This window comes from Phodopus roborovskii, unplaced genomic scaffold (genome assembly GCF_943737965.1).
Source record: "Phodopus roborovskii unplaced genomic scaffold, PHOROB, whole genome shotgun sequence".
Classification (NCBI taxonomy): domain Eukaryota; kingdom Metazoa; phylum Chordata; class Mammalia; order Rodentia; family Cricetidae; genus Phodopus; species Phodopus roborovskii.
The window spans coordinates 1,522,486-1,549,907 of NW_026126444.1; the positions used below are offsets into that span (position 1 = coordinate 1,522,486).

General features: G+C 41.6%; 1 protein-coding gene across 1 annotated transcript in view; it reads right to left on the reverse strand.

Moving 5' to 3' along the window:
- Elp1 (elongator acetyltransferase complex subunit 1) overlaps positions 1–27,422 on the reverse strand; it is a 51,909-nt gene that overhangs the window by 4,942 nt on the left and 19,545 nt on the right. The window contains exons 12-33 of the mRNA XM_051187829.1: positions 26,443–26,542; positions 23,904–24,086; positions 21,518–21,624; positions 20,624–20,727; positions 18,966–19,019; positions 18,769–18,874; positions 17,822–17,937; positions 17,414–17,487; positions 17,049–17,127; positions 16,879–16,958; positions 15,699–15,836; positions 15,509–15,594; positions 14,858–15,006; positions 13,397–13,520; positions 12,254–12,351; positions 10,194–10,395; positions 8,508–8,569; positions 5,285–5,347; positions 4,699–4,759; positions 2,561–2,674; positions 1,779–1,875; positions 608–735 (exon numbers count right to left, since the gene is read on the reverse strand). Coding sequence (XP_051043786.1) covers positions 608–735; positions 1,779–1,875; positions 2,561–2,674; positions 4,699–4,759; positions 5,285–5,347; positions 8,508–8,569; positions 10,194–10,395; positions 12,254–12,351; positions 13,397–13,520; positions 14,858–15,006; positions 15,509–15,594; positions 15,699–15,836; positions 16,879–16,958; positions 17,049–17,127; positions 17,414–17,487; positions 17,822–17,937; positions 18,769–18,874; positions 18,966–19,019; positions 20,624–20,727; positions 21,518–21,624; positions 23,904–24,086; positions 26,443–26,542 — 2,325 coding nt within the window. The remainder of the gene's footprint in view (positions 1–607; positions 736–1,778; positions 1,876–2,560; positions 2,675–4,698; positions 4,760–5,284; positions 5,348–8,507; positions 8,570–10,193; positions 10,396–12,253; positions 12,352–13,396; positions 13,521–14,857; positions 15,007–15,508; positions 15,595–15,698; positions 15,837–16,878; positions 16,959–17,048; positions 17,128–17,413; positions 17,488–17,821; positions 17,938–18,768; positions 18,875–18,965; positions 19,020–20,623; positions 20,728–21,517; positions 21,625–23,903; positions 24,087–26,442; positions 26,543–27,422) is intronic.

The following is a 27,422-nucleotide window of genomic DNA, read 5'->3' on the forward strand; positions in this document are numbered from 1 at the left end:
GCTTCCCCTGCAGGGGCTGGGAAGGGCTGACTCAGGAGTGATTACATGAGCTTCCTTCCCACTGACTGCTTTCTTCTTCCCTCAAACTCTGTGGTTCTCAACCTTCCTAATGCTACAATCCTTTAACGTAGTTCCTCACGTTACGGTGACCCCCAACCATAAAATTATTTTCATTACTACTTTATAACTGCATTTTTGTTATTTGTTATGTAGTGTAACTATCAGAGACATGCAGGATATCTGATATGCAACCCCTGTGAAAAGGTTATTTGAATCCCCAAGGAGTCGAGGTTCACAGGTTATACAACTGCTGTTCCAACTGGAAAACAGCATCATTGTTGGTCTTTTTTTTTTTGGTTTGTTTTTGCTTTTAAACACTTTATTTTGTCTCAGTGGTGATCAGAGGCCAACTTTCAGGGAGGTGATCTTTTCCTATGACGTGGTTAACAGGGATGGACATCAGACTGTCAGGCTTGGTGGCAGGCATTTTTACCCTCTGAGCCATCTCTACAGCCCCATACTGCATCTTAACTATGTGTTAATCGTGCCTGTCTGGCACCACTTGCTCCTCTCTGGTTAAGAATCACAGTGAGCACTGAGTCCATACCTTTCAATTTGTCAATGCTTTGTATCACTTCACTCAGTGCCTCCAAAAGGGCCAGATGCTCCTGAGGACTCCCTTCTTTGAGGCTGTGCTTCTTGCGTTCTGCCTTGCGCCGGTTTTTAGATGACCGCCTGTCAGAAATGAGAGATGTTGAAAAGGAGGCTCCTCCTGTGCCTGCTGGCCACCACTTGCTAAGAAACCAGAGCATCAAACAGATTGTGGTGATGCACGCCTTTAATCCCAGTACTCGGGAGGTAGAGGCAGGCGGATCTCCGTGAGTTCCAGGCCAGCCTGGTCTACAGAGCTAGTTCCAGGACAGCTTCCAAAGCTACAGAGAAATCCTGTCACAAAAAACAAACAAGCAAACAAACAAAAAACCAAAAAAAAAAAAAAACAAAAAGAGAGAGAAAGAAACCAGAGCATCTACAGATAGCATTCCTGTCTGGGGAGACTTTAATAAAGCCATGTTAAAGCCACATATAACTAGGGAAGTCTAGGAAGAGGCATAAAAGGAAAGCTAAAGAGTTCTATTTCTCCCTTCAGTTTGGATTAAAATGCAGGTAAGATCGGGATGATGGCACATGCCTTTATTTCCAGCATTCAGAGTAAAGGCAGGAGGATCTCTGTGAGTTAGAGGCCAGTCTGGTCTACATAGCAAGTACCAGACAGACATAGTGAGACTGTCTTAATAAAGAACAAGGTAAAATGAGGTTCACCTGATAGCACACTAGAACAATGAAGAGAAGAAAACAAAACAAAACAAAACATGAATTCTATAGTAAGAAGTGAACTTTAGAAGCAGCCTCATCTCATGGGGCTTGTGAGGTGGATCAGAGGTTAAGAGCACTGCCTGCTTTCCTAGAGGTCCTGAGTTCAATTCCCAACAACCACATGTTGGCTCACCATCATCCATAATGAGACCTGATGACCTCTTTTGGCCTGCAGGCATACACGCAGGAGGAACACTGAATACATAATAAATAAATCTTAAAAAAAAAAAAAAAAAAAAAAAAAACAGCAGCCTCACCTCAAGGATGTTCTGGGAAGTCCTTGCACATCGTACACTGGCCCTATTGGACATTCTCCCACTCCCCCTGCACTGTCTGTCCTTGAAAAAGACCAATTCATCATCTGCTTCTGCACAGTCAACATGTTGACTAGATTTCATACATACGCAGATATCCTGGAGTTACTGTGGGAGTATCTGCCACTCAGCTCACTGCCACTCTCCGAGAAGAAGTCTGTCTCTGGACCATGGGCCACCTCATTATCTAGAAAAGACGAACCAGATGCAAACATAAATGGCTATACATCCAATCAGCATGTGAGTGGATCTCAAAAAGAATAAGGTAACAATAAACCCAGGAATTATACTTACTATAAACCTGAAGTTCTCCACATTTATTCTATTCCTTTCTTGGGGGGGGGGGTAGGTAGGGAGGAACTAGGAAACTCATTTTGTGAAACACTGGAGACATTACTGCTCTGGTTGGATGGGGAAAAGTGGGACTACTTGGTAGAGATTTTCTGATTTCTGCCTGGCCCTGGCCCTAAACACTTCTCCAACATAGAACTACTAGCAAAACAACAAAAGGTCTGTCCCTACCCAGCAACTCTTTGTGTGACGGTTTAAACTGCAAATGGACAGTGATGAAAGCAAGGGATCAATGATATTCTCCAGTACAAGTCCTGCTTCTTGTGGGACTGTGCAGCGAGACAGTGCCACCCCTCATTTTCTTACACATGTATCCTTTGTCAACCTGGTTTTCTGTCACAATGTCAAGCAATGTTGGTGCCATACTCTTGTACCTCCAAAGCCAGGTGCCCAAACAATCCCTTTCTCTTTATAAACTGCCTGCCTCAGAAAACTGGCCATAGACAAGGTACACACACAAGGTGCATGGACGCCCGCCTCCCACACCCACAAGTGTCAACGGGCTTCTCAGAGGCACTCACCAACATGCAGCTGTGGTGCTTTGTTCTTGAGCTCTCGAACCACCAGCAAACGGTTTTTATGTCGAATGAATGTGGCTGTCTGTGAGTCCAGAAAGGCCATGTAATTTTTTTGGGCTGAGGATGCACAATGAAAAAATACCTTAAGCATGATGTTTAAGCAAGGAGATAAAACAAGTGAAAGGAGGTGTAATAAAGAAGGCCTAAAATTCAACATCAACAAAAGATGTACCTAGGTCTTCCAACCAATTTTAAATCCATTAATGAGCCAGTACTCAGAGTTCATCAATGCTGTTGGGAGCACAAAGGTCCTTGCACCTATAGACCTCCAGGGAAACCAGGAATATTAAGCATGCAGGATTGTCTTTGCAATAGAAAAGATATAAAACCTATTCAGAAAGCTGGGAACTGGAAGTGATTAATGGCCTGGTGATGTGTGTTATCTGTTGGGTCAGGCTATATCAAGCTTCCATAACCAAACCCAGAGGTGGCTAGCAATCTAAATGACCTTATATTATCTGTATAGCCAGAGGCTTTCCCAAGCTCCCACAACCAGGACTAGAGGTGGCTAACAGCCCAAATGACATCTACACTATCTGTATGACCAAGACCAGGCCAGAGCCTTCCTTGGGCCCTTAAGCTAATACAGGTGGCCTACCTCCAGAACCCATCTTCTTAGAAGAAATGGCATATACGCCAAGTAGAATTTTGATGTAATTATGCTTGCATGATCACTGGGAATTGTATACCAGGAAACTTTCCCCCAAATTATACTGTGTTTAAATATACTGGCAATAAACTGCCTGGTGCCTGACTCTGAAATCAATCTGAACTGAGTTTTCATTCTCACCTTTTCGGGGATCACTGTCTGCCTTGACACCTGCAGAGCCCACCTCACAATACCATCCCACAATATTCTCAACCACTAAACTTACAAAATCATATCAGTGAAGACTTGATACCTAACTGAAAAAGACAAAAGCAAACAAAGGGACTATGCAGGGAGTTGCTAACAAAGGCAGGATGGAGGGAACCTAAATGCTTCTGGGACATCATGGCTGTGGGTATGGAATAAAGGTTTCTAATCGTCTCTGAAATTACTGTCCAGTGAAAAACCAGTATTAGCAGAATAAAAGAAAATACAAATAAAGTAAACTCTCTAAGGACACAGATATTAGGCTCATGCAGAAGAGTTACCAGCATTCCCAAGTTCCTGTTGGTGCTAAGAAGTGCCTAGATAATGGCACAGGGTCAGGGATGATGCTTTCTATACGGTGTTTGGGATGACTACAACAAACAGTACTCACAAGCTCTAATTAGAACAGGATGGGGAAACAGCCAGGGTAAGAACATCTTTCACCAGGTAGCCCTGCTTAAAACTACAGCACAGCCAACATGTACTCCCTAAGACTTGTGGATGAAATCGATGCTCTTCCCAGCTTTGCTCTTAAGGGGCTCCAGACCAAAACATCCTGCGGCCATTACTTAATTCTCCTGTTCTCTAGAGCCATATACTTTATTTGTAAAAAAAAATGTTTAGCTTATCTGGAAAAATTTCAGGCCTTCTTGAGAGCTTGTACTAGCCCAAAGAACATCCTTCATCTAGATTTAACCATAAATAACATTTTACCCTATTTGTTGCTTCCCATTTCTCTGTAAGCATGTATATGATTGTGCACACACATCCTGCAACTTCTGTAGAATCTGAAATTAAATTGCTGGTAGGTACTTACCTCTTAATAGTAACTAGTATTATAGGGCTAAAATACAGGAAAATTACCACTGATCAAATACTACTATATAATAAAGTGCATATCCAAGTTCATTAAGTCTTACAAGCACAAAGATTCCCCTGGGCCACCATCACCAACATGTAACCCCAATCTCAGTGCCAGCAGCCTCCAGGCAGAGGCAGGCTTCTGAGGCAAGAGTTTGCTCTAGCAAGGGACACTAAGACATCACAGCTTGCAACACTCCAATCTCTTTAATATCATCATTTAACAGCTTAATATATTCTTAAAAACTGTCATGGAGTCAGCAGAACAAATCAAAATGCAGTAATATAAAGATCCCTGTCCTATTTGTCTCTTCTCCTTTTCTCTGTAATTCTAAAAGTGTCACCATCCAGATGTAATCCTCACCTTCTAAAATGGAAGGTTTCACACTGGTTTCTATAATATCCACTCTATTATACTTGTATACCTAAGAGAGAGAGAGAGAGAGAAAAGCAGTATTTTAGGGCAGGAATACTTCTACCCAAAAGAGAGTTAAGACAGAGATCACACTACCAGAGGTGACCAGGACATTTCCCCAAGAAGCAGGCTTCCTAAGAGTTACCAAGGAAATTTGATTAATTTTAACAGCAGCACATTGCACATGAAGACCCAACTTCAAACATTATTACCAAGGATAGGTTTTTATTATCATCACTATTTTGATTTTTCGAGACAGGGTTTCTCTGTGTAGCCCCATGGTCCTGGAACTTGCTCTGTAGACCAGGCTGGCATCAAGCTCAGAGATCCACCTGCTTCTGCCTCCCAAGTGCTGGGAACAAAGGCGAGCATTAGCACCGCCCAGCTGAGGATAGATTTTTAAATGGCTTTGTAGACATCACTGAGCCCATCTATGTAACTTCACTTACTCAGAAGACGAGAAATTCCAAATGACCTGCTACTGCCCTCTCCCTCAGCACCCAGCAGAGCAGAAGCTGTTCAGAGCTTTTCTTACCAGCCTCAGAGCTTCCTCCCAGGCAGCTCCTTCCAGCAGCTGGAGTACAGCTTCTTCATAATCCTGACAAGGGAAAATCAAGGGCAAGCACAGGTGAATGCAGCAGCCTTACAAGAAGCTGCCACAAAGAGCCCGTCTACCTTCCCAGGCAGCCTCAGCCCTCCCAGCTCCACTTCTCAGCATCTTGCCTGTCCAAATATCTACTGGACAGTTATCTCCAAAAGCACTGGCATAAAAAACAAAAGGGGTTATCCCTCTGAATGATGACAAAATACCAAGGCAAGCACATTTTCTTTATATCCTGGGATATCAAAGCCACAAGACAAGCTTGTCAAAAAATGGCTCTTTCCCCAGAATTACTGCAAAGCTTAACAGGAAACATATAGCTTAACAGAAAAAATATAGTGAACTAAACAGTAATTTCCTAGTTAACTTGTTTTGTTTCTTGTTGAGTTACAGCTTTTCATATAGTCTAAGACACTAAATCATTTTATCAAATAAATGCTTTGAAAATATTTTCTTCCACTCTCTAAGCTGTCTTGGTACATTCTTGATAAGTCTTTGATTATATGAAGTCCAATTTTACAGATTTCAATTTTAATTGCTGATCTTTTGGTATCAGGTCTAAGAATACACTGCCAAGGTGTTGATAAGGTTACCCCATCTTCCCCTAAGCCTTTTATGATTTCAGCTCTTAAGATTAGGTTGTTGAGGGGGGCAAAAGGAGGGGTGGGAGTGAGAACTGTGGTTGAATGTAAAACGAAATTTAAAAGAATAGTTAAAAAAAAAAAAAAGATTAGGTTGTTGATATATTTTGAGTGTCTTCAAGGGGTTTTTTGTTGTTTCTTTCTATTTTTCTTCCTTTCTTTTTTCTTTTTTTCTTTTTGGTCTATGCAGCCCTGACTGTCTTAGAACTCACTCTCTAGACCTCAAACTCAAGATTTCCCTGCCTCTGCCTCTCTCTCAAGTGCTGGGATTAAAGGCATGCACCACCATTGCCCAGCACCTTCAAGATTCTTATAGCTAAAAAAAATGTCAATTAAAAATTCACATTTCTAGCTTCTCTTGAAAGAGAAACATGAAACACATTTTTGTGTCATGCAAAATTCCTAAACACTAAAAGCAAAAGTAGAAACAAATTATAGAATTTATAACCTATGTAGAGTTGTAATGTTCTTAGCTATACTAAGCAAGAGGGGGTAACAACGGAAAATGCCCTTGTTGGGATCCTTACCTTACACGTAAAATGGCACTCTAATTTGTGACTGTATTTACTGTAAATCCCAGAGCAAGCATCAGAACCCTTAATAACCAACAGTGGAGATACGATGGATTCATAAGAAGTGCTGAGCATGGGTTGGGGCCACAGCTCAATGGACCAAAACAAAAAAAAAACTCAACCTAAGCATGAAAATGGAGAAACGTGCCCTAATTAAAAAAAAAAAAAAAGGGCTATATTTCCAAACACACAAAGTCAACTTCAAGATAAAGCATATAAGAAATTTTAACAGAAATAAAGAAGAATACATCTGGCATGACGAGCAGGCATCTACCTACATTAGAGCTTGACAATGCAAAAAGCAAACACTTGCAGAATAAAAGGATAGGTAAAAATATTGGAAATTTAACCAAACATTTTTCTCCCAGTATTAAGAGAATGACATAAAAAGCCAGAACAGCGTCAGAACAGCAGTGTCAACTGATCATCCCAATGTAACTAAGAGAACATGTTATCATACCATGCACACACACAACTTCCTTTAAAGAGACCATGTTTAGATTCAACCAGTACTTTTTTTTAAAGTATATAATCAAAACAGAAAGTAGAAATCAGTAAGAGATGGCTGGAAAACCTCAAAATATCTGAGTTAATCAACTCACAGGTCAACAAAGAAATCATAAGGGAAATTAGAAAACAGAGACACAACACACAAGGAAGTTGCAGAATGTAGCTAAAATCAATATTATTAATATATGCTTACACTACAAAGGAAGGGGGCTGGAGAGATGGCTCGACAATCCTAAGGACTCACAAGCGGAGCATTCCCACAAATACATACAACATAGAGGGGGCAGAAATGGGAAGGTCACCAAGACACACTAGCTTCCAACCTCGCTAAGACATGGACTTCAGTTTCAGATACAGATCCTGCCTCAAAGTAATAGCCAGAGTGATGGAGGATACCCAACGCCCTTCCCTGGCCTTGACAAGCACTCAAGCATACACACGTTTACATAAACTCACATAGAAACATATACACATTAAAAAAACAAAACAAAACAAAAACCTAGATAGGGAAAGTAAATCAGTGATGTTAAGCCCCAAGTTAAGCACCCCACAGATGGTGAAGCAATAGGTGTCTGTTGTGAGTGGCTGACTTGTGTGGCAATCTGTTACAGGCACACAGGTAACAGACAGCTGGTGCAGGAAGGCCCAGGGGTAAATGAAGTGCATCCCAGTGCAAACACAACTTTGTTCTAAATCATCCCTCTCATCTCTCTACCCTCTCAGGCAAGTTTTATTTACTGATCTTCCAACTCAAAACCACCTTATTACTTATTTTATCTGTATGGGTGTTCTGCCTGCATGTATGAGTGGCACATGAGTCTTCTAATGGTCCTTGCTCACTGCTTCTGCTCTGGCAAAGTTACCACAGAAAGCTGAGTTTGCTTCCCACAGTCAGGTCACAGGCACACACTACAGCAGAGCTTTCTAGTACTCTACTCACACTCTTAAATTACAGGCCAAGAATGTCTATCAGAAGTGCATAGGACCAAGTACTTGGGGCTTTTCTTTTCAAATTTGAGAGTATTTGCACACATACAATGCAGTATCTTGGGGGAACAGAAAGAAAGATCTAAGTAAGACATTCATGTATGGTCTTTACATACTACCCATATCCAAAATTATTTTGCACTTTGAATGCGCCCTGTCACATATGGATAGGACTAGGGTTTTTGTTTTTGTTTTTTTACCTCTGTGGCATCCCTATCAGTTCTCAAAACTGCAAATTTTGAGGCTTTTCAGATATGAATGTAGGATGAGCAGTCTGTACTTAAGACACACTAGACTAAGAATTTCACATAACATCAGCAAATGGAAGACCTTCAGAACCAGCACCTCAAGACCCAACCATTAACATAGTTCCTTCAGTTTCACCATTAGTAGGAGGTAGAGGCAAGTCCTTTCTTGTTGAACTGGGGTGTCAGGGAAAGGACTCACCTGGGCATACTGCTCCAGGACTATGGCTGCCTCACTGTGTTTCCTCTGCTCAACCAGCTTTCCTGCAAAAAGACAACAAGTACTTGACAGCAAACAGAAACGGGTTTGTGCTACCCTGCCTAGTAAAGGAATCTAAATTAATCACAGGACTTAAAAAAACACATATAGCCAAAATTAGCTTTTAAAACAAAATGCTCCCAAAGGCACGCATAAGGACAACTAACAGGTATCTGTCACTAACCCATTTCTTCCTCAGGCAAAAAGAAACTGCAATTCTCTGTGTGGGCACTAGAAGGAGGTAGCTGCAATCATACTAGCTGGAAAAACCAGATTACACTGGCACATAAAACCCCAGTGTTCCTAAAAGGCTGCTCCATTCTATCCCCACAGGATAATTACTAATGAAAAAAGGCCACATAAGCACCTCCACTAATGAAGCAGTTACTTTTTCCCACCTTTTCTGGCTTGTGTAAAGTGCCTAAATTAAATGTATAAACAAAGTACTGTACTGTATGTGGTGGTTTAAATAAGAATGGCCCCCTAGATTCTAGTTTATTTGAATGCTTAGGGAGGGGCACTAGTAAGAGGTTGGCCTTGTTGGGGCAAGTTTGGCCTTGTAGGAGGAGTGTGTCACTGGGTATAGGTTTTGGGGTTTCAAAAGCCCAAGCCAGTTCCAGTATTCTGTCTGTGACTGCTGCCTGTGGATGCAGAACTCTCAGCTACCATCTCTACCTGCACACCACATGCTCCCTGCCATGAGGGTAATGGACCGAACCTCTGAACTGTAAACAAGCCCTAGTTAAATGCTTTCCTTTATAAGAGTGGCTGTGGTTATGATGTCTCTTCACAGCAACAAGACACTGTACAACAATGCCTTTTAAAAGGTCTGGCTCATGCCCTCTACAGCTTTAGCCAATGAACATCTGCAACAACTATACATGTTTTACCACTAGACACCACACCCTAGCTATGAGCTTGGAGGCTTGTTTCAGAACTGCTCTTTTTTAAGATCATTGACAATGTATACAGGACTCTGTTAAGGAATGCTCTGGTCTGAATTATCCCCTGCCCCTAAAACTCATGTTGGAGAACAGAAAGAAAAGGAAGAAACACAAGCACTTCTTTGTTTCATGCACTACTGAGGCCAGAGTCCTACATGCCTCTCACAGGGCACTTAGCCCCTGTTCTACTCTCAGATGTCAGAAGTACTAGCCTTACCCCACACCCACAAATTCCTCAACTTCAGCCTCTCAGCTGCCTCTACTTTCTGTTTGTGCATCTGGTCTTGCCCACAATAGTCCTGGCAACTATTATGGTTTTCAACCATATATTGGCTACACCAGAATAGCTCCATCCAAAATTTCACCTTTACCTTCTTGAAAGGACAACTCGGGTACACTGTGAGAAGTGGCCATAATGTCTGAGGGTCAGCAGATAACACAGTGTAACTTTGAGGCCATTTGCAGCCACAACTCCTGCCTTAAGAGACTGCAGAGCTACAGAATAGAAGACCTACCAGTACTCAAGTCATAAACTGCTTTTTTTTATTATGTCAATGCATCTGGAGGTGGTTGTGGGACTCTTGTTCTATTTAAAAGGAATGTAGCCCTAAACTTATTTACAAAATTACCAAACAAAGCAATAAACAAACCTTTCCAAAAGTGAACACAAAATGGCCCTGCTTACCTGCCAGGGTTCTACCAAGGCAAGCCATCTTGTCTTTGGTCAGATGAAGCTGGGCAGCCACACAGAGAGCTTGCTGCCAGCTGCCGCAAGTCAAAAATGCTGCGAGAGCCTTCTCACGGGCTCCACACTGGGCAAATATGAGCCCCGCTGGCTCATACTGGTGCTCCCGCATCAGGTGTTCCCCATAAGCAACACTGACCACCTGTGACAAGATGGAGATTTGGTAAAGAAATATGACAGTACTTTCTTTATAGTAGTTCCAATACAGGCTACTTCAGTGGGCATACTTGAGCTTTTCTACTCAAAACCTTACTGAAGATGTAATATTTACTCACTCAACATATACTGAGTATCTATGTATGCATGATTCTAGGTGGTGGGAATAACAGTCTCACACAGACACACACACACACACACAGCAACTAACTAAACAAATATTAAAAACAACAAAACCCCAGCACATTTAAGCTTTTGTCCAGAGGCCACAGAAAATGGCCTTAAGTAACACAGCATGGCCTGTAATAATGGTAGAGGATGAGGAAATGACTGAGAATAATGGGTATGCCACCTCTGAAGGCTACAAGGAAATGAAGCTAGGTGAAGAGTCAGGAGAGGCAGACAAAGCACAAGGGCTATGTGGCAAGGGTGCACACAGCAGACTGAGGAGTAATGAGGTTAATGTCACTGGAGCTGGAGGAAGGGGAGAAAACCAGAGCAGCTATACAATAAACCCTGTACTGCCAAGGCTTACAGTGAAGCAGAAGAGATATGGGAACACAACACACAGTCCATGCCCTTCTGGAAGCCACGGCCCGGCAGACACAAAGCAACAAATCATCAGTTAATTTGGCTCCAATTTAAGAATGGTATTGGAGCGACTAGGAAAGTCTACGGATAGGTGGACTCCAGAAAAGACACAACCGATGGCTGGCCAGTCATTATACAACACATCTTGAGAACAAGCTCCAGTTAACTGAAAATACGAAGAATGGCAGAAAGCGCTGCTAATGAGTCTGGCATGTGTGGCTAGAGAGAAATCTCTCGGAGGTCAAGATAACTTGCTGTTCTTGCACAGAATCCAGGTTCAGTTCCTAACACCCATATCAGGTGCCTGTAACTCACTTTCAGGGCTTCTGGGGACACCTGTATGAACCTGGTGCACACACAGAAAAGCAGGCACATACATACACATAAATAAGAATAGTAATTATGGTAGCAATAATAATAACAGCTGGCAGGGGCTCTATCACAGACAGATGTGTGTGATGGCCAATCTTGGTTGTCAAAACACCTGGGAAGAGGGAGCCTCAACTGAGGAACTGGCTCCATCAGAGTGCTCTGGGATGGTATGTCTGTGGGGCTTTTCCTTGACCTAACAAATGTAGAAGGAACCAGCTCACTATGAGCAGTATCATTACTGGCCATGTAGGTATGGAATGTGGAAGACGGGAGGCTGGACGTGCACACTGAGGAAACCAGTAAGCAGCATCGTTCCACAGTCTCTACTTCCGTTCCTGCCTCCAGGTTCCTCCCTTTCTTCCTCAGGATGCTTTTGGCCTGAGTGTTTTATCTCATCACTAGAAAAGCAAATCAGACAAGCATGCACACAATTTGCAGACAAACAATGGTGATGACAGCGGCATGGCAGAGTAGAACAGTGAGGAATGGATGGCTCTTGGTGGTCACAAATCCTAGTCTCAGCACCCCAGGCCTGCCACTCTGCAGTTCTGACACTTACACAAGTTGTGTCCCCATCTGTAAACTGGGCACAACACCCTATCAGGTTATAAGGAAGACCACATAATTCATTGAACTTAGAAGCAAAGTACCTGGAACTTAAGAAAACCTAAATGGGTGTTTATATAAACAACTGAAAATTCCAAACTCCTAAAAGACTGTTGCCTTTCTAATTTCTCCTTAGCAAGTTTAAGATGAGACTGACTGGCTGTAGGGCAAACCCTGAAGCCAAGGACAATGTTTGGGCTCAACACATCCTCACTTTCCAACTAATTCCCAAAACAGAATCAGGGACCTTATTTCACATTTCAGTCAACACATACCCGGTACTGTGGTGAACCTGGCTGATACAACTTCAGAGCTTCTTTATACAAGTTTTTATCTTTTATCAAATTTAGGCATTCTGCAAAATGCTCAGGTCCTGCAAAAATAGGATTTACACAAACACAGGTATAAGACTTTGAAAGTTCCTAAGCAACAAAATCAATGTACAACCTATGTGTGTGCATACATGTGGAGGCCAGAGGATAACCTGAGGTGGTTTCCTCATGGCCTCAGCTGACACTCCACAGATGGCACTGTCCACCTCAGTTTTTGGAACAGGGTCTCTCATTGTTTGGAGCTTGCCAGGTCCACCTTTCTAGAGCTCAGATTACAAGCACACGCCACTAAAGCCAGCTTTCTCGTGTGGGTTTTATGGAATGAACTCAGGTCTTCCTGTTTACAAAGCAAGCACTTTACTGACTTAGCCATTATTCTAGCCCCCTTTTATAGTCTCTACAATTTAGTCTGAACATCAGCTTCGAACTTGAATTTCTGGTGAGCATCACTCCATATTCTGACAGAAGAGAAGATTGGCTTGGATAGTATTACACTAGACATCCCTGCTACACTCTTCTGCTCAGTATTTCCTCACTCTCCTTCACAAGAGCACCAGGAAGCTGATTACAAGCTCCCCTCAGGCCCCACTCTGTACAGCCGGATCAGAATCTCCATGGAAGTAGGAGATGAATGTACACTTAACAAGCACCACAGGAACCCTCAGTGACAAGTCTAAACTGTTCCAGCACAGAACAGGGGTGGTATGAAGAAGCCCACAAGGTGCTGTTGTAGTCCTACGTTTCTACATCATCACTGGCTGTAAACTGGATGAGCGCAAACCACTCTGTGGGCAAGCTGGGGTCTATTTCCATTCCGTATGGACAAACACCATGAGATGGGATTATATGCAAGTTGTGATCGAGGCACTGAAGTGAATTTAGGAGATGCTCATTCCTACCCCAGAATGCTTCACCCTCAACCATTCAGAGCACAAGACAAAAATAAAACAAACATGCAACAATCAAGTTTTCCAGCGTGGAAACTGAAACCTGTCTGTCTATAATAACCTCGTATAGTATTTTATATCTTGCCTAGTTCCAAAGAAGTTTTGAAGCAGCAATAAACACTATATCCCCCATACTTACCACACTTGCTGAGGTGCCCAATGGCCTTTTCATATCGTTTCAAGTACTTGTCTATGGTGAAACGTTGGTAATTAGGCTCCATTTTCTTAAGTGCATTAAGAAATGGAAGATATTCCTTAGGGTCCTAACAAAAGAGTTATTCTTTGTGATATTTACATATTATAAATTCCAATTAAGACAATAAACATAAGACAACATAATTTTAAATGTACATTACCCTTATTATGTATCATAACACATCAAATCAAATATAGTTTTGGAGAAAATGCTTTCATATTTGGATGTTATTAGTTTAAATCTGGAACAGTAATGACTAACTTCAACTCCTTCACAGGCTGTTAAGAAAAACACAGGCCTGTGATCTAGAAGACAGTCAACAGTGAACCTAAGTTCCCCCCTAAAAGAGCCAGGTCTGGCTCTCAGTTCCTTCCATGATACAGCATACATGCCAATTATGAAGAACACGCATAAAAACAAGGGTAAAATGTACTGAACTGGACCAAGTCTATGAGATCCTACCATCTCCTGCTCTGTACGAAGCGGATTTTTCTTCTTTAGAAGAAAAATCCTACCTTCCTGGGTAGGGATACAGCTTAGTGCAAGCATAAGAACCTTGAGTTAGATTCCCAGAATCCACATGAAAAGCCAAGCCTGGTGGCATGGGCCTGTTATTCTGGCACTAGGGAAGTGGACACAGTCACATCCCTGAGGCATACTGACCAGGTCAGTGACAGATCCTGTCTCAAGAAGAAAGGTGTATACAAATAGAAATACATAGGGAATGGGGCTTAGGAACAGTAGCTGTGGTATTGTGGAATATTATTTTAAGATGTGTGACATTCGTTTATGCTGTGGAATATTTGTTTAATGATGCAAAGATGTGTTGTATTCTTTCATGTTGCATTTGTTTAACTCTGTAAAGCTGTGTTTCTTTGCCTGCCTAAAACACCTGATTGGTCTAATGAAGAGCTGAACAGCCAATAGCAAGGCAGGAGAGAGAAATAGGCAGGGCTGGTGGGCAGAGAAAAAAAAATAGGAAAATAAAACTAGGGAAGAAAGAGGGGCGAGAGCAAAGTAGGAAAAGACACCAGGGGCCTGTTACCCAGCCACAGAGTCAGCCATGGAGTAAGAAGTAAAGAAAGATATATAGAATAAAGAAAAAGGCCCAGAAACAAAATGTAGTTCAAGAGAAAAAGGATAATTTAAGTTAGAAAAGCTGGCTAGAAACAAGTCAAGCTAAGGCTAGGCATTCATAAGTAAGAATATGACTCTGTGTATTTATTTGAGAGCTGGGTGGCAGGAGCCCCCAAAGAGTAAAAACACCAGCTACACTGTGGAGACTAAAACCTGTATCCACTCATAGCATTAGATAAAGTACCACTCTTCTCTAAAGAACAGGGCCCCATACTAGTATGACTATATAAAGTTTCAAAATGTGCAAAAATTGTGAACTCCACATACCTTTTGTGACTTCTCAGCTACCATGAGGACTAAATCAAAGTCATAGGTCCCAAGAGAATGATCATATAATTCATTGACATCTACCAGGAGCAGCAGGTACTTCAAGGCCTCCTCTGCACTCACAGTCTCAGCAACAGAGGGAGCATTTGCTGTTGGTGTTCAAGAAAGAACGGGCTGGGGTGAAGCTCAGTCAGTCAAGTTCTTGTCTAGCACACATGAAGCAGTGGGTTTGATTCCCATGCCACATAAAACCAGGAGGGGGTGATGTGCTCCTGCAATTCCAGTACTCAGAAGTGGGAGGAAGGAGGATCAGAAACTCAAGGTCATCTGCAGCTACATAGTAAGTTTGAGGCCAGAGTGGGCTACATGAGACCTTACCTCTCTCTATATATGTTGAAAGAAAAAAAGAACAGAACAGAGTCATTTGTGGGAAACTCCACAGACTCAGCAACCAAGTAACAAGATTTCCTGACAGACTGGGACAGAAGATGAAAATATGCTTTTGATTCATTCATAAAATGCTTTCCACTTAAAAATCTGTACATTTGAAAACGGTGAACAAAGCCTTATGTTAATTCAGTGCAGCGGCAATGACACAGTAATAGTTATCCAAGTCAAACAAGTGTCTGTGTGAAGTGAGAAGGTCTCTACCTTGAAGTTGGTGTACCTTCTGCAGTACAATTTCCAGTTCCGGGGTCGTTTTCTTCACATGAGATGTGAGTATTGCCAGGCAGTACCTGAGGTGGTAAGTGAAACACAGAATGACAGGAAGAATAACCTCGACAAAGATGATCTCCACATCCCATTGTTCCAAAGATACCAACAATAAAATAGCACCCACTTGTGAGGATTGATGTTCTCCATGGCTGCTCTCATAGCATCACATATAAGGTCAATTTTCTTCCTATCAGGGTCCCTGGACATCTGGACACCCTTGGAAACTGGTGGAGGGTACATAGTCTTTGTGACATCTTCTTCCCTAAGAACCAGAGGCATGAATAGGTAGGTCACTTGCCAAACAGTCTGGCGATCCCATCACTAACATACACCAGGAAGGCTTGTGAAGCAATAAAGAAAGAGGGACCTAGACAGTTACTGAGATTGTGAGAAATCAAACACATCCACAAAATTCTTACTCAGTAACGTTCATAATCTTGTTCACATTAGCCTAAAGCAGGGTACAATCAAGGTATCTAGGTAACCAGAGAATGAAGAAAGGGTAGTACATTTACACAGCAGTATACTACTGAGCAATTGAAAATGAATAAACTAGCGATGCACGCAAAAACATGGCTGAGCTCACCCCTGAAAGTAAAAGCAGCTGTACTCACAACACGGTATGTAGTTAAACAGGCAAGGCTGACCTGTGCTGAGACTGAACAGTAGCTGCCCAAGAGCTAGGGCACGAGGACTAATGGAGAATGGATGTGTTGGATTAAATGATGTGTAAGCATGTGCTGAAAGAAACTGGATGGAGTAGCAGACATTTTGCAGCAGTTAACTACCCCACACTAAGAGCATGTTCTAGCCAACACTATGCACGGTGGAGTAAATGGACTGCTGTCTTCAACAGCCTCTGCCACCTATCTAAAACAAGAAGAGGGTGGCTGGGTCACAGACAGCAATAAAAGCCCATACAGGACAACAGAAACTACAGAACCTGGGTGGTGTCACTAGACGTTTCTAACAGTCAACATTTTCCTAGCTTTAAAAAATTTTATTAAGAAGCTGGTGGGGAAAATCATCACAGAGAAAGGATTGTATCTGATGCCAATCTCATATGAAGAATAATTTCAGAGCAAACTAAAGAAACAAGCCAAATAACACTTCAGGGAGAGAGCTTTAAAAATTAGTTTAGAACTGCTGTTGCTAAAGGACTAGAGCAAAAACCATATTGGGCCCTCACTGTTACAATGATTTATTTTATTTAAATAGACTTTTGTTCTCTAGCTGCATAGGTTTGATTTCTTTATCAAGAGATAAGATTTAGAATAAAACTCATAAGTTATCAAAATACTTACTTTAGTTCTGTGAAAAACAAGTTAATATGATTTACAGAATCTATCTGCTTTATGAAGGTTTCCACATTTTCAAGAAATACCTATCAAACAAAAAAAGTGTACAAGCATTTCAGTTCAGATCGTCTCTGCTCAAGAATAAAGTTAGAAGACAAGTCAGATGCACACACTACCTTAGGGTTATGATCGTGAATGAGATTGAGGTTAATTCTCAGTTTTCTCATGCATTCAAATGCTTCCTTAAACATAAGTCTGCAAAGACAAAGAAAATGGATAAAAAGCATATTTCATGAGAAACTATGTCCCCTGACCTAGCATATTTTCATTTCAAAGCAGACTGATTATAATCAGATTTCAGCCCTATAATAAAAGTTCTCCCAATTTTAGTCTGAAATTAAAAAAAAAAAAAAAAAAAAAAAAAAAAAAAAAAAAAACCAGGTAGCACATTATTTTCCTTTCCAAATGTATAGTGTAGTTACCACAGGAGCCTGGACTACATGTCCTTATGAGTACACAGGTACAGTCACATGCAGCTTACTTGTCCAGCCACTTCCGAATCTGAGCCAAGACCAAGGCCCGATGATGAACAACCTCCAAGTTTCCCCTCGGCATCTCAAAGGAAATCAAAGTTATCTTTAATCAATGGGAACTCACTGAAGCAGCAGGATACACAGTTTTACTTAACTCTTCCTGAACCACCACAAAGCTATAAAATGAACAATTAGTAGAATCCAGTTGTGCTCGGTGTTAATCTTGACTTTCAAGCAAGTTCACTAGTCAGAGCTTGTATCAGTCAATAAATATTCCTTTGCATAAGCCAACATATAGCCAAAAGAGAAGGGTTTAATAGGCTGAAAAGTACAATAGAGCCTGACATGCAGCTTACATGTATGTACTCTGTGGTGGTGGCTGAACAACAACAGAAAGTCTGAAGAATCAAGCCTACCTGTAGTATAAGTTTTGTGTCCTGGGGAACAACTATGACAATCCGTGAACCTCTTTCCACTTTGCGTAGAATTTCTCCATTGGCCTTATTGCTGTCGCACAAACCAGCCTGTAACGCTAAAAATACCACTGGCTGAGACTTGACCATGATCACAGCAAGCCACATTCCATTAAGTGCCACTGAACTACCCACTATCTGAGTTAATGTCAAGTTCCTTTGCTCTCCCACTCAGCCTCAAGACCTCTGGCCCTTCCCATAATCTCACTCCTGGAAAGGACCCTCTTTACAGAGCCCTCATGCATTTTCACAACCACAGCTTCTTAAGCACTTGGGAAACACAGGGATTGGAGCAGCATGTCTATTTCTTAGCATTGCCTTCATGTTATGCTTATACCAATGGCAGAAAGAGTTCCTGCTTCCAAGTCAGCATCAAAGAAAGTAAACTGGCCTCTTAGAATAAGGAACACAGGGGAGAAGGGGGAGGCAATGTAATAAAAGTCAGCGCTAATCCCCCAAACCACAAGGTGATATATGGAAGTACAATGGTGGTTGAGCAAAGGGAAAGAATCATGGCAATGAGTTAGGGCATATAGCCAGTCGGGACCTATGTTGGAACTTAAGTATCAGATGAACTGTATATAAAGTTTCATGAAACATTTTTTTAGAATGTGTTTCTTAAGTTAGGATTTTATTTGTGGAGTCTCTAGTAACTGAAATAGAATGATTTTCAAAGATACTATGTGGAGGGGATTACAGAGGTAGCCCAGGGTTGTTAAGGGTGTGCACTGCTCTTTCAGAGGACCAGAGTTCAGTTCCTAATGCACACACTGGGCAACTCACAATTCACTGTAATTCTAGCTTCCAGAGCATTCAATGCCCCTGGCCTCCATGGATATCTGCACCCACATACAAAATGAACACCTGCATTTTGTAGAGGAACAGCTTACTTTTAAGTGTAGCATCCCTCAGGGAAAAACACTGGCAGGTATGGGAATGGGTTGTCAACAGTAAAAACTCATCACACACTGCAAATGATGTGATATTTGATGCAACCTGGAATAGGCAAAACAGGTCCAAGGGGAGTTAGATATTGTACTTAGAAACAACACTGTGAGAAGGATCAACCCAAACCAAGCCTAGATACCTCAGTGTTATTGATGAAAAAGCGACACCTGTCAGTCAGACCAAGGACACTCTCCTGCGAAGAAATGAAACAGACATTACAAGAACTCTATCCACAAGCACTTCAGCCTATGGTCTTCATGCAGTGGTAAAGCTCTGTGGTTCCCTAAGCCTCTATAATCAGGACTGGACTTAGACAGCTAAGACAAGGCTAGTGCCATGCACAGTGGATACACCACTACCCAATCAAGCAAACCATTCATTCTATCTACTATGTTCATTTTGAATCAATCTCATTCCCTTCTTTGACTCCACCTCCAAAAGTCTATGTTGATCTCCCATCCTATTTCCTTTCCTCTCCTCTCCAACCTATTCCTCTAGGTAGTGATAACCATATATTGAACACATCTCTCTGATGATTGAAAAACATAAATAGCTTTATCCTTTTGAGATTAAACAGAAAAAGTAGTACTTATTTCTCTTCACTCCCAACATTTCTGGTCATCTAGGCCAAATGAAGAGTCTTGCTGCACAGTGATTTATACTTCTGCCAGGGACAAAGGCCTCCCCTCTGCTCTATGCCTCCTCGAGTGGGAAGAAAAGCATATCCCATACCTCAAGGCAGGCGACCCGAGCCAGGGTATACAATAGGAGGAGGCTGTGGCCTGCAGCATCTGCCATATACTGCCGTTTATAGTGCCTATCTTTCTAAACCAGGGTTTTTCAAGAGCCTTCTCCTGCCCCACCTCCCTTTCTAAGAACAGCTTTCTTCTCCGTATCTCAGCACACTCACCACTGCCTCAATAAAGGATTTCTTAGACTATCACCATACTATCATCCTTTAGTTATCCCCAAACACCTCACTATTTGCTCCCATCATACACTTTCTTATCAGAAGGAATGTCTATTTATATCAAAAGGTGTGATGATTTAAATGATCATGGCACTCAAGAGGCTCATATATCTGAACACTGGGTTCCCCAGCTGGTAGAACTGTTTGGGAAGGACTGAGGTGTGGCCTTGTTGGAGGAGGTGTGTCTAAGCCCAGTTAGTGTGCTTTCAGTTAGTGTGCTCACTTGCTTACATGTTCATGCTCTGTCTCTCTCTCTGCCTTGCCTTAACATGTAAGCTTTTATCTACTGTCCAGCACTATGCCTGCCTGCCTGCCCACTGCCATACCCTCACCATGATGGTCACGGAATCTACTACTCTCTGGAATTGTAAGCTTCCAAATTAAATGCTTTCTTTTATAGCTTTCCATGGTTATGATGTCTTATCACAGCAATAAAAAGCAAGACAGTAGTTGTTTTGTCTTATAACTACTGCATCCTACAACTCATCTCAAATATAAACATGCTAATATTTGTGGATGACAATCTATCAAATATTATTCTTTAGAATGTAAGCTTTCATCATAAAGGTTTGACTATACTGTGAGAGATGAAATTTGCCAATTACATGTATTACCTCATTTAATTCTCTCCTGAACTATGAAAGACCGATTTCCCCGTCCTAGATGAAGAAGGTGGGGGTCAAAAGAGAAAGATAACTTCCTGTCACTGCCTGACCTGGAAATTTAGTGGTGATGCAGGTCCAGCTGTAAGACCCATGCTATTCCACCCAATGCCCTTGGCACTAACTATTTTCCATGGTGAATTTTCCTGCTCTGTGTTTATTTACCTGTTCTCCAATCATGGCCACTTCCATCTGTGTGCATGGATGAACAAATCGAACAGGAGATCCTTCAGAGTTCTTCCATGGTTCCACAGTCAGAGATGGTGATTCTGCTGCAAGATTGACAAATTTGATTTACAAATAGCAGCTCACAAGCTCTTTCCTGGGAGATGTTGTAAAAACAAAATAAACAACATCCTCCCCTCCCCTCCCCACCCCCCCCAAAAGAGCCAACACAAAAACACAGCATGCAATTTGGATTTCTCCACATTCATTAGGATACAGAAACAGACTAAGACCTGCCAAAACTGCTCTACAGCATGGCATCCTGGGGTAGTAGGCTTAGTTGTTGGGTTGGGGTGTGACTCGTAATGCAGTGCTTGCCTAATGTGCATCAAGTCCTGGGCTGGAATCCCAGCATGGTAAACAAGCAAAAAATAACTAACAGGCAAGTGAAGTAACTTAGATTCTTAAAGGCAAGCACCACATACTTTCTCTTAAACACAGGCACTAGACTTTAATTTCTGTATGTGTATGGAGTGTGTGTGTAGGCCATGGCACTACACAAGAGATCAAAAGATGGGAAGAAGAGATGCTTGGATGGCAGAATAAAAAGGATAACAATAAACATGACATACAAGCAGAAAGAAGTTAACAGACCACCAGGAAGAAGGGCGTAAGGGAGAAGTGGAGAGGGAGGATCAACAAAAACAATGTATAGAAATGCCGTAATGAAAACTATCACTTTGTATGCTAAAAAAATAATAATAATAACAAGAATAACTAAAAAAAGATTAGGAATAAGCAATCCCCAGTAATCAAGTGACACTGACAAGATTCTCATGAGTACATAGTCTCAAGAATTAAATAAATCTGCTTTCCTAACATTCTGATACTCACCCCAAAGGCACTTGAGCACCTGACCATCAGCCAGCTGCACCACCGTTGACTTGGTCGTGGAATTGTAACATAAACCAATGATGACCCCATCTACTGTCACAGATGAACTAAAGGAAAAAACAAACAAAAAAGCATAAGGTAAGTATAAAAGAGGTAATCTTTCTTAAAAATAGAGACATTTCAGTGATTTTGCTATAGTGAAAACTAACAATGAACCTTTGGAGGTACACTGCCTATGTCAATGTAATACATATATTCTTTATACACAAAGTGAAAGATTCGCAGATATAGACAGATGGAGAAGTAAAGCTATTATCTGTTACTGACACACCTTTCCAGAACCAGTTAGCTAGCTGTCTACCCTATAGGAACAGCATTCCCACTCAGGTGGGATCTCATTATAATGTACTGGAGTTTATTGATTTCCTTATATATTCTTTTTTTTAGGTTGTTTTTGTTTGTTTGTTTTAGAAACAGGGTCTCACTATGTAGCTCTGGCTGGGCCCCAACTTAACAGAGAGCTAACTGACTCTATCTCCCAAGTGCTGGGATTAAAGGCATGTGCCACTACACACAACCTCCTTATGTATTCTTAACATATAAACTGCATCAGCTGGGCCTGGTGATGTAAGTCTGTAATCTCTCAGCTACTTAGGAAGCTGAGGCAGGAGGATTACAAGTTCCAGAAAAGCCTGGGCTACAGACTGAATTCACTATCAGCGAGGGCTAATTATTGAACCCCTGTCTCAAATTTTAAAAGTTTTAGAAAGAAGACAGAGTGGAGCTATAAAGATGGCACAGAGCCCTGGCTGCTCTTCCAGAAGACTCAAGTTCATTCCCTAGTACATACATGGTTGCTCACAATGACCTGTAACTCAATTCCAGATCTGATGCCCTCTTCTGGTGCATAGACATTCCAAACACCCATAAACATAAACACAAACTTAGAAAATAAGAAGGTTGAGGACATGTGCTTCCCTAGCATATTCAGGAACCCAGATCCAACCCTCAATACCACTAAATACATACATAAATAAATAAATGATGGAAAAAAAATACAATTTCTTAAAGGGAAAGGCACCTACAAAAACAAAGCCAATGATAGGATTCTATTCAGAGATTATTTGTAACCAATTGCAAAGGGGGGGGAGATAAAAAGCTCTAAAAACTTGTCAATTTCTCCACCAATAATTCAGGTTTTTCAAGGGACAAACTACCTTCCAAAACTCAGAAAAGACTGAGCTAGACAATGGGACTGTTTCAAGCTCCTGAATGACCAGACAACTCAGTTGATTCTTTACATCTCAGAGGCAAGCCCACAAGTAGATAGTGCTGATGGCACATACATCAAAGAGGTATCATGAGAAAAAATGAAATCATATGAGTAAAAGACACAGAAGAGCACATTACCATGTACACTCACAGAAAACACAGGCTACCAATAGTTCTTAACTGACCAAGTGCCATTTCATCTCTTAGAGACATTAGTATGTTATATATGTACAAAAAAGTAGTTTTCTGGGAAAATTAAAACATCACAATCATCAATAACGTTTTTACTTAGAACCCTAGTGCTGAATTAGTTAGAAACTATAGAAATATACACATTTCTAATCCAAACTGTTGTGTTCATCAGAAAGCAGAGTTCTACCGAATTTGGGCAGCATGTATCTAATGCAGAACATAGTCAACTCGGAGATTTTCACAGGAGGCTTCCTCAAAGATAGCATGAAGCTTTATGAGCTACCATCATAATGTGACCTAACAGGTAGGGCTTTAGTTACAAATGCATGTGAAGGTTAACATGAACAGAAGACTAAGCAGCCATTCTTCCACTGGAAACCTGAAGCAACCTGGGAGTGGGCCAGAAATTTTCTCTATACCCCAGGGCTTGAATGACAGAGAAGACTGCAGTTGTCAACATGACACAGATGAAGTCAATCAAGCTCAGGCCCAGGGGATGGGGAACTGGCAAAGAAAGAGGCTTTCAAGTGTAAACAGAGTCACACATAGAAGAGGGGGGCCAAATCTGATGTTACTCTTTAAACATGAATGTAGTTATATACATTTCTTTACTATGTTGGCACATGACACTTAATTACCTATTAAAATAACTTGTAAACTCTAGTGATTACTTTGTGAAATACTGATTAAAATACTTAACACAACTTATAAATGTTTTTCTTATCGGATATACCCTTTTTTACTACTTCTTGACACAATTCTGATCTGTTGTTTTGACATGACTCAAAACTACATCCAGGTCTCTTGCTACGTGTCTAACAAGGAAGTTACTTGTCCTCCTCAGCCTTGCCTGTGTTCATACACACAGTGTGTAACTCCACTGCCAGTTTTACACACTAAGTACACGGATGAACCATGATACCTGACATTCAGCTGTCCTTGCTCTTCATCCATCTCAGAAGGGGCCACAGTCAAACGATGAATGACAGACTGCAGGCTGGAGTGACTGTGGCTTATGGCCAGAAAAGCGTCTTCTTCAATCCAGGTGAGAAGGCTCAGCTGCAATGGGTTTACCTCCTCATCTTCACTGTTCCCAAAGTGAATTCTGTTTCAAATATTAAAGAATATCCAAGGTAAGAATAGAATAAAGCTTTCATCACTGGACTTTTAAAAGCCGACAGAAGACCCTTTGCTAAGCACCTCACATCAAAAACTGGGAACAGCTTCCTCGCTTGTCACCTCGCAGAGGAGAATTCCTGTCCTCCGGGTCCAGTGGCAAATCAAGGGTAGCTACTTAAGAAGCTGGTCCATAGCATGATTTTTCTGTTCAACCAGCTCTCCCTCAACATGGTCTCCACTGCACACGGCTCACCCAAAGTCCTCACCACACAGGCCTTTCTGGCTCTGGTCCTCACCAGCTTCCTCCCAACTCTTTCCAAATCCAAATCAGCTCTCCCCTACGGATCAAAATGAAGACTCGTACGCTCCTTTTTTCTCTGAATGACTGTGATTTCCATTCTTGAGTTTTAATATATTCTAACCCACAGCTGTGCAAATAGTGGATATCATTACATGCGGGTCACATGACTACATGTGAGGACCGCAAAAAAAGAAAAAAAAAAAAAAAAAGGGGTGATAAGTAAATAAATGGTAAAATTACATGCATGCCAAGGAACTAAGGCTGTTATTCTTCTATGTGTCTATCTGCCCCGTGTGTTCATGTGCAAACTAAAGGACAACTTCAGGTGTCACCCTCAAGAATACCATTCACCTCCTATATAAAATAGAGTCTCTAACTAGCTGTGGGCTAATTAGGACAGACTACTTGGCCACTGAGCCCAAGGAATCTCCTATCCTCCCACCTCCCCAGCACTAGGATTATATGCACATGCCACCAAGCCTGCCATATTTGTTTCTGGAAACAAAACTCAGGTCCTCATGCTTGCAAGCCAAACACTTTGTTGGCTGAACTATCTCCCCACTCACAAAGAAGTGTTTTAAAATAAGTTTATGGTTATCAGTAAGTGTTTGATTTGTACACTTTTATCTATCTATATACCCACAGTTACATAAAATTTACTTAGTAGAAATGGGGTCATGAATTGAAGGAGTTAAGGAGCCCTTAACTGCCTTACTCTTAATCTGAATTATATCCCTGCCTAGTGGTTTCAAATCATATGTTACAATTTGGATCTGAACCTGGGCAGTGGTGGCAAATGCCTTTAATCCCAGAACTTGAAGGCAGAAGCAGGTGGATCTCTGAATTCAAGATCAGCCTGGTCTACAAAGTAAGTTCCAGAACAGCCAAAGCTGTAATATAGAGGAAACCCATCTCAAAAAACACAAACAAACAAACGAAACAGATCTGGAATACTCCCTGTAAGGCCCATATGTTAAGTCTTGGACTCTAACCTCTGTACCACTGTAAAGAATAGAATGACAAGGAGGCAGAGATCAGTAGAAGTTTTGGATCACTAGAAGAATACCCTCACCTCAATAGGTGGGGGAGCCTATTCTCTACCCACAGCCGCCACAAGGTGAGTGGTCTCTTCCATCACATGCTAAAATCATGAAGCCTGTGACAAAGCAACGGGGCCACCAGGCCGTTTAAATCCCAAACCCTTCCTTCGTAAGCCGCTCAATCTCAGGTAACTGGAAAGCTGCCTAGTAAGAGTGCACAATGAAGGAATGCAAGTTTGTAAAAACTTATCAGCATTTCACATGCAGGCACCAAAGCATACACTTCCTTAAAAACTATGTATTACATAAAGACACATACCTAAGAATCCATTTCTAGATTCCCTTACTTGTTGTACTTGTTTCTAATAATTTTGTACCAGGTATCGCTAGTCATTAAGAACAGGAACATTCCAAACTGGATAGAATCACACTGAGTTCTGCAGCGAGCAGGTCCATGATCCTGGGTGAGTTGTTACCTATCCTCTAATTTTGCTTGTATTTGTTGGTGCTCTGTAGCCAGTTCTTAGGGTTTGGCTGCCATGCCTTTCTGCAAATGCCTCCACTGGGCCCAAGGTACCTAATTACACCAAACCATTTGTGCTGCTGGTTCACAGGGAAAGTGCACTCTGATTTCAACCTGAGAGTCAAAAATTACAACTCCCAGAAATTCTGTAATCAGGAATAAGACCAAGATAGAAGCTGAATTAGGTCATCCACATACTAGAGCCATGTATACCCCCATTTATGTGAGGAAATGCAACTATGCGTTGGTGCTTTTCTCTCCATCTTCCCATGAGAGTCTCTCTAGAGAACAAGGCAGCCGTGGGAATGAATTTTCTTGCCACCAGAATATAAGCCACAGAGTAAACTAAGTGGCCAGCCTCCTTTGCCAGGCTCAGCTGGTATACCTACTTCACATTTCCCAGAATACAGGCTGGATGAACTCAGGCAAAATGCTATCTCATTCCATTCCCAGAGATGCAAAATACTTAGGAACCTACCTGTATCTCTTTTCCAGATGAGGTGTTTTAAGGGGAACTTTAAATCCATTTCCACCCACAGCTCCAAGTTTCACCGTGGAATCTATGTTTAGCTCATCACCTAGAAAACAAAAGTGCAAATATCATTGCAAGCTATTTCTCTTAACACCAAGAATGTGGGGCTTTGCAATTTGTAGGTTTTAGACAACTTATGAAGCAATCTAAAAACATAATGACATTTCAACCTCATTCTTGAATCTCCACATACCTTTCAGGCTCAACCAAAAATCCACTTTCCATTAATACCATTTCACCAGTAAAGACAACTCTTCAGCAGGGGAAGAGGGAGAGGTTGTCTTCCCATGCTATCAATATTCTCCACTGTCCCCAGCCATCTCTCAGTAGTCTCAAATCCTCCACAGTCCTTTAGCATTCATAAGACAGACTCTTCCCACTGTTAATCTACTTCAATCCTCTAAAATACTGTTCAAGACCCAGAACTCTGTACCCGGTCCCAAGCTCTCTTACCGGCTCAAACTCATTCAGAGTAAAGGCCTTCAAGGACCTGAAAGAGCTGTTGTTCCCTGTCAACACCATCCCACCCACAATTCTCCCCTCATTGGTCTGCCAATCATCACTGACCTTTTGGCTGTTTCCTTAACACAACACAAAAGACACATTTGTGACTGCTTCTGACTATTTGGAATGCTCTTGCCCACCTGTGCCATCTCTCTCTCAGATTCTCTGCAGGACTCTACTCAGATACCACCTTCACAGAGAAGTCTTCCTTATGCCACTTGCCCCCACACCACCACAGTACTAGTCTACTGACTTTATTCCTATGTCATTCTATGCTTAACTTTGCTGCACAGTACTAACCAGCTGACAGACAAATGCCTTGACAATGATGTGAGCATTATCTATGTAAAAGCTATTCTCACAAGTTGAAGAGCTACAACAGCATTGTACAGTGTGCACCTGAAGTCAGAGAAGCTAGTGAT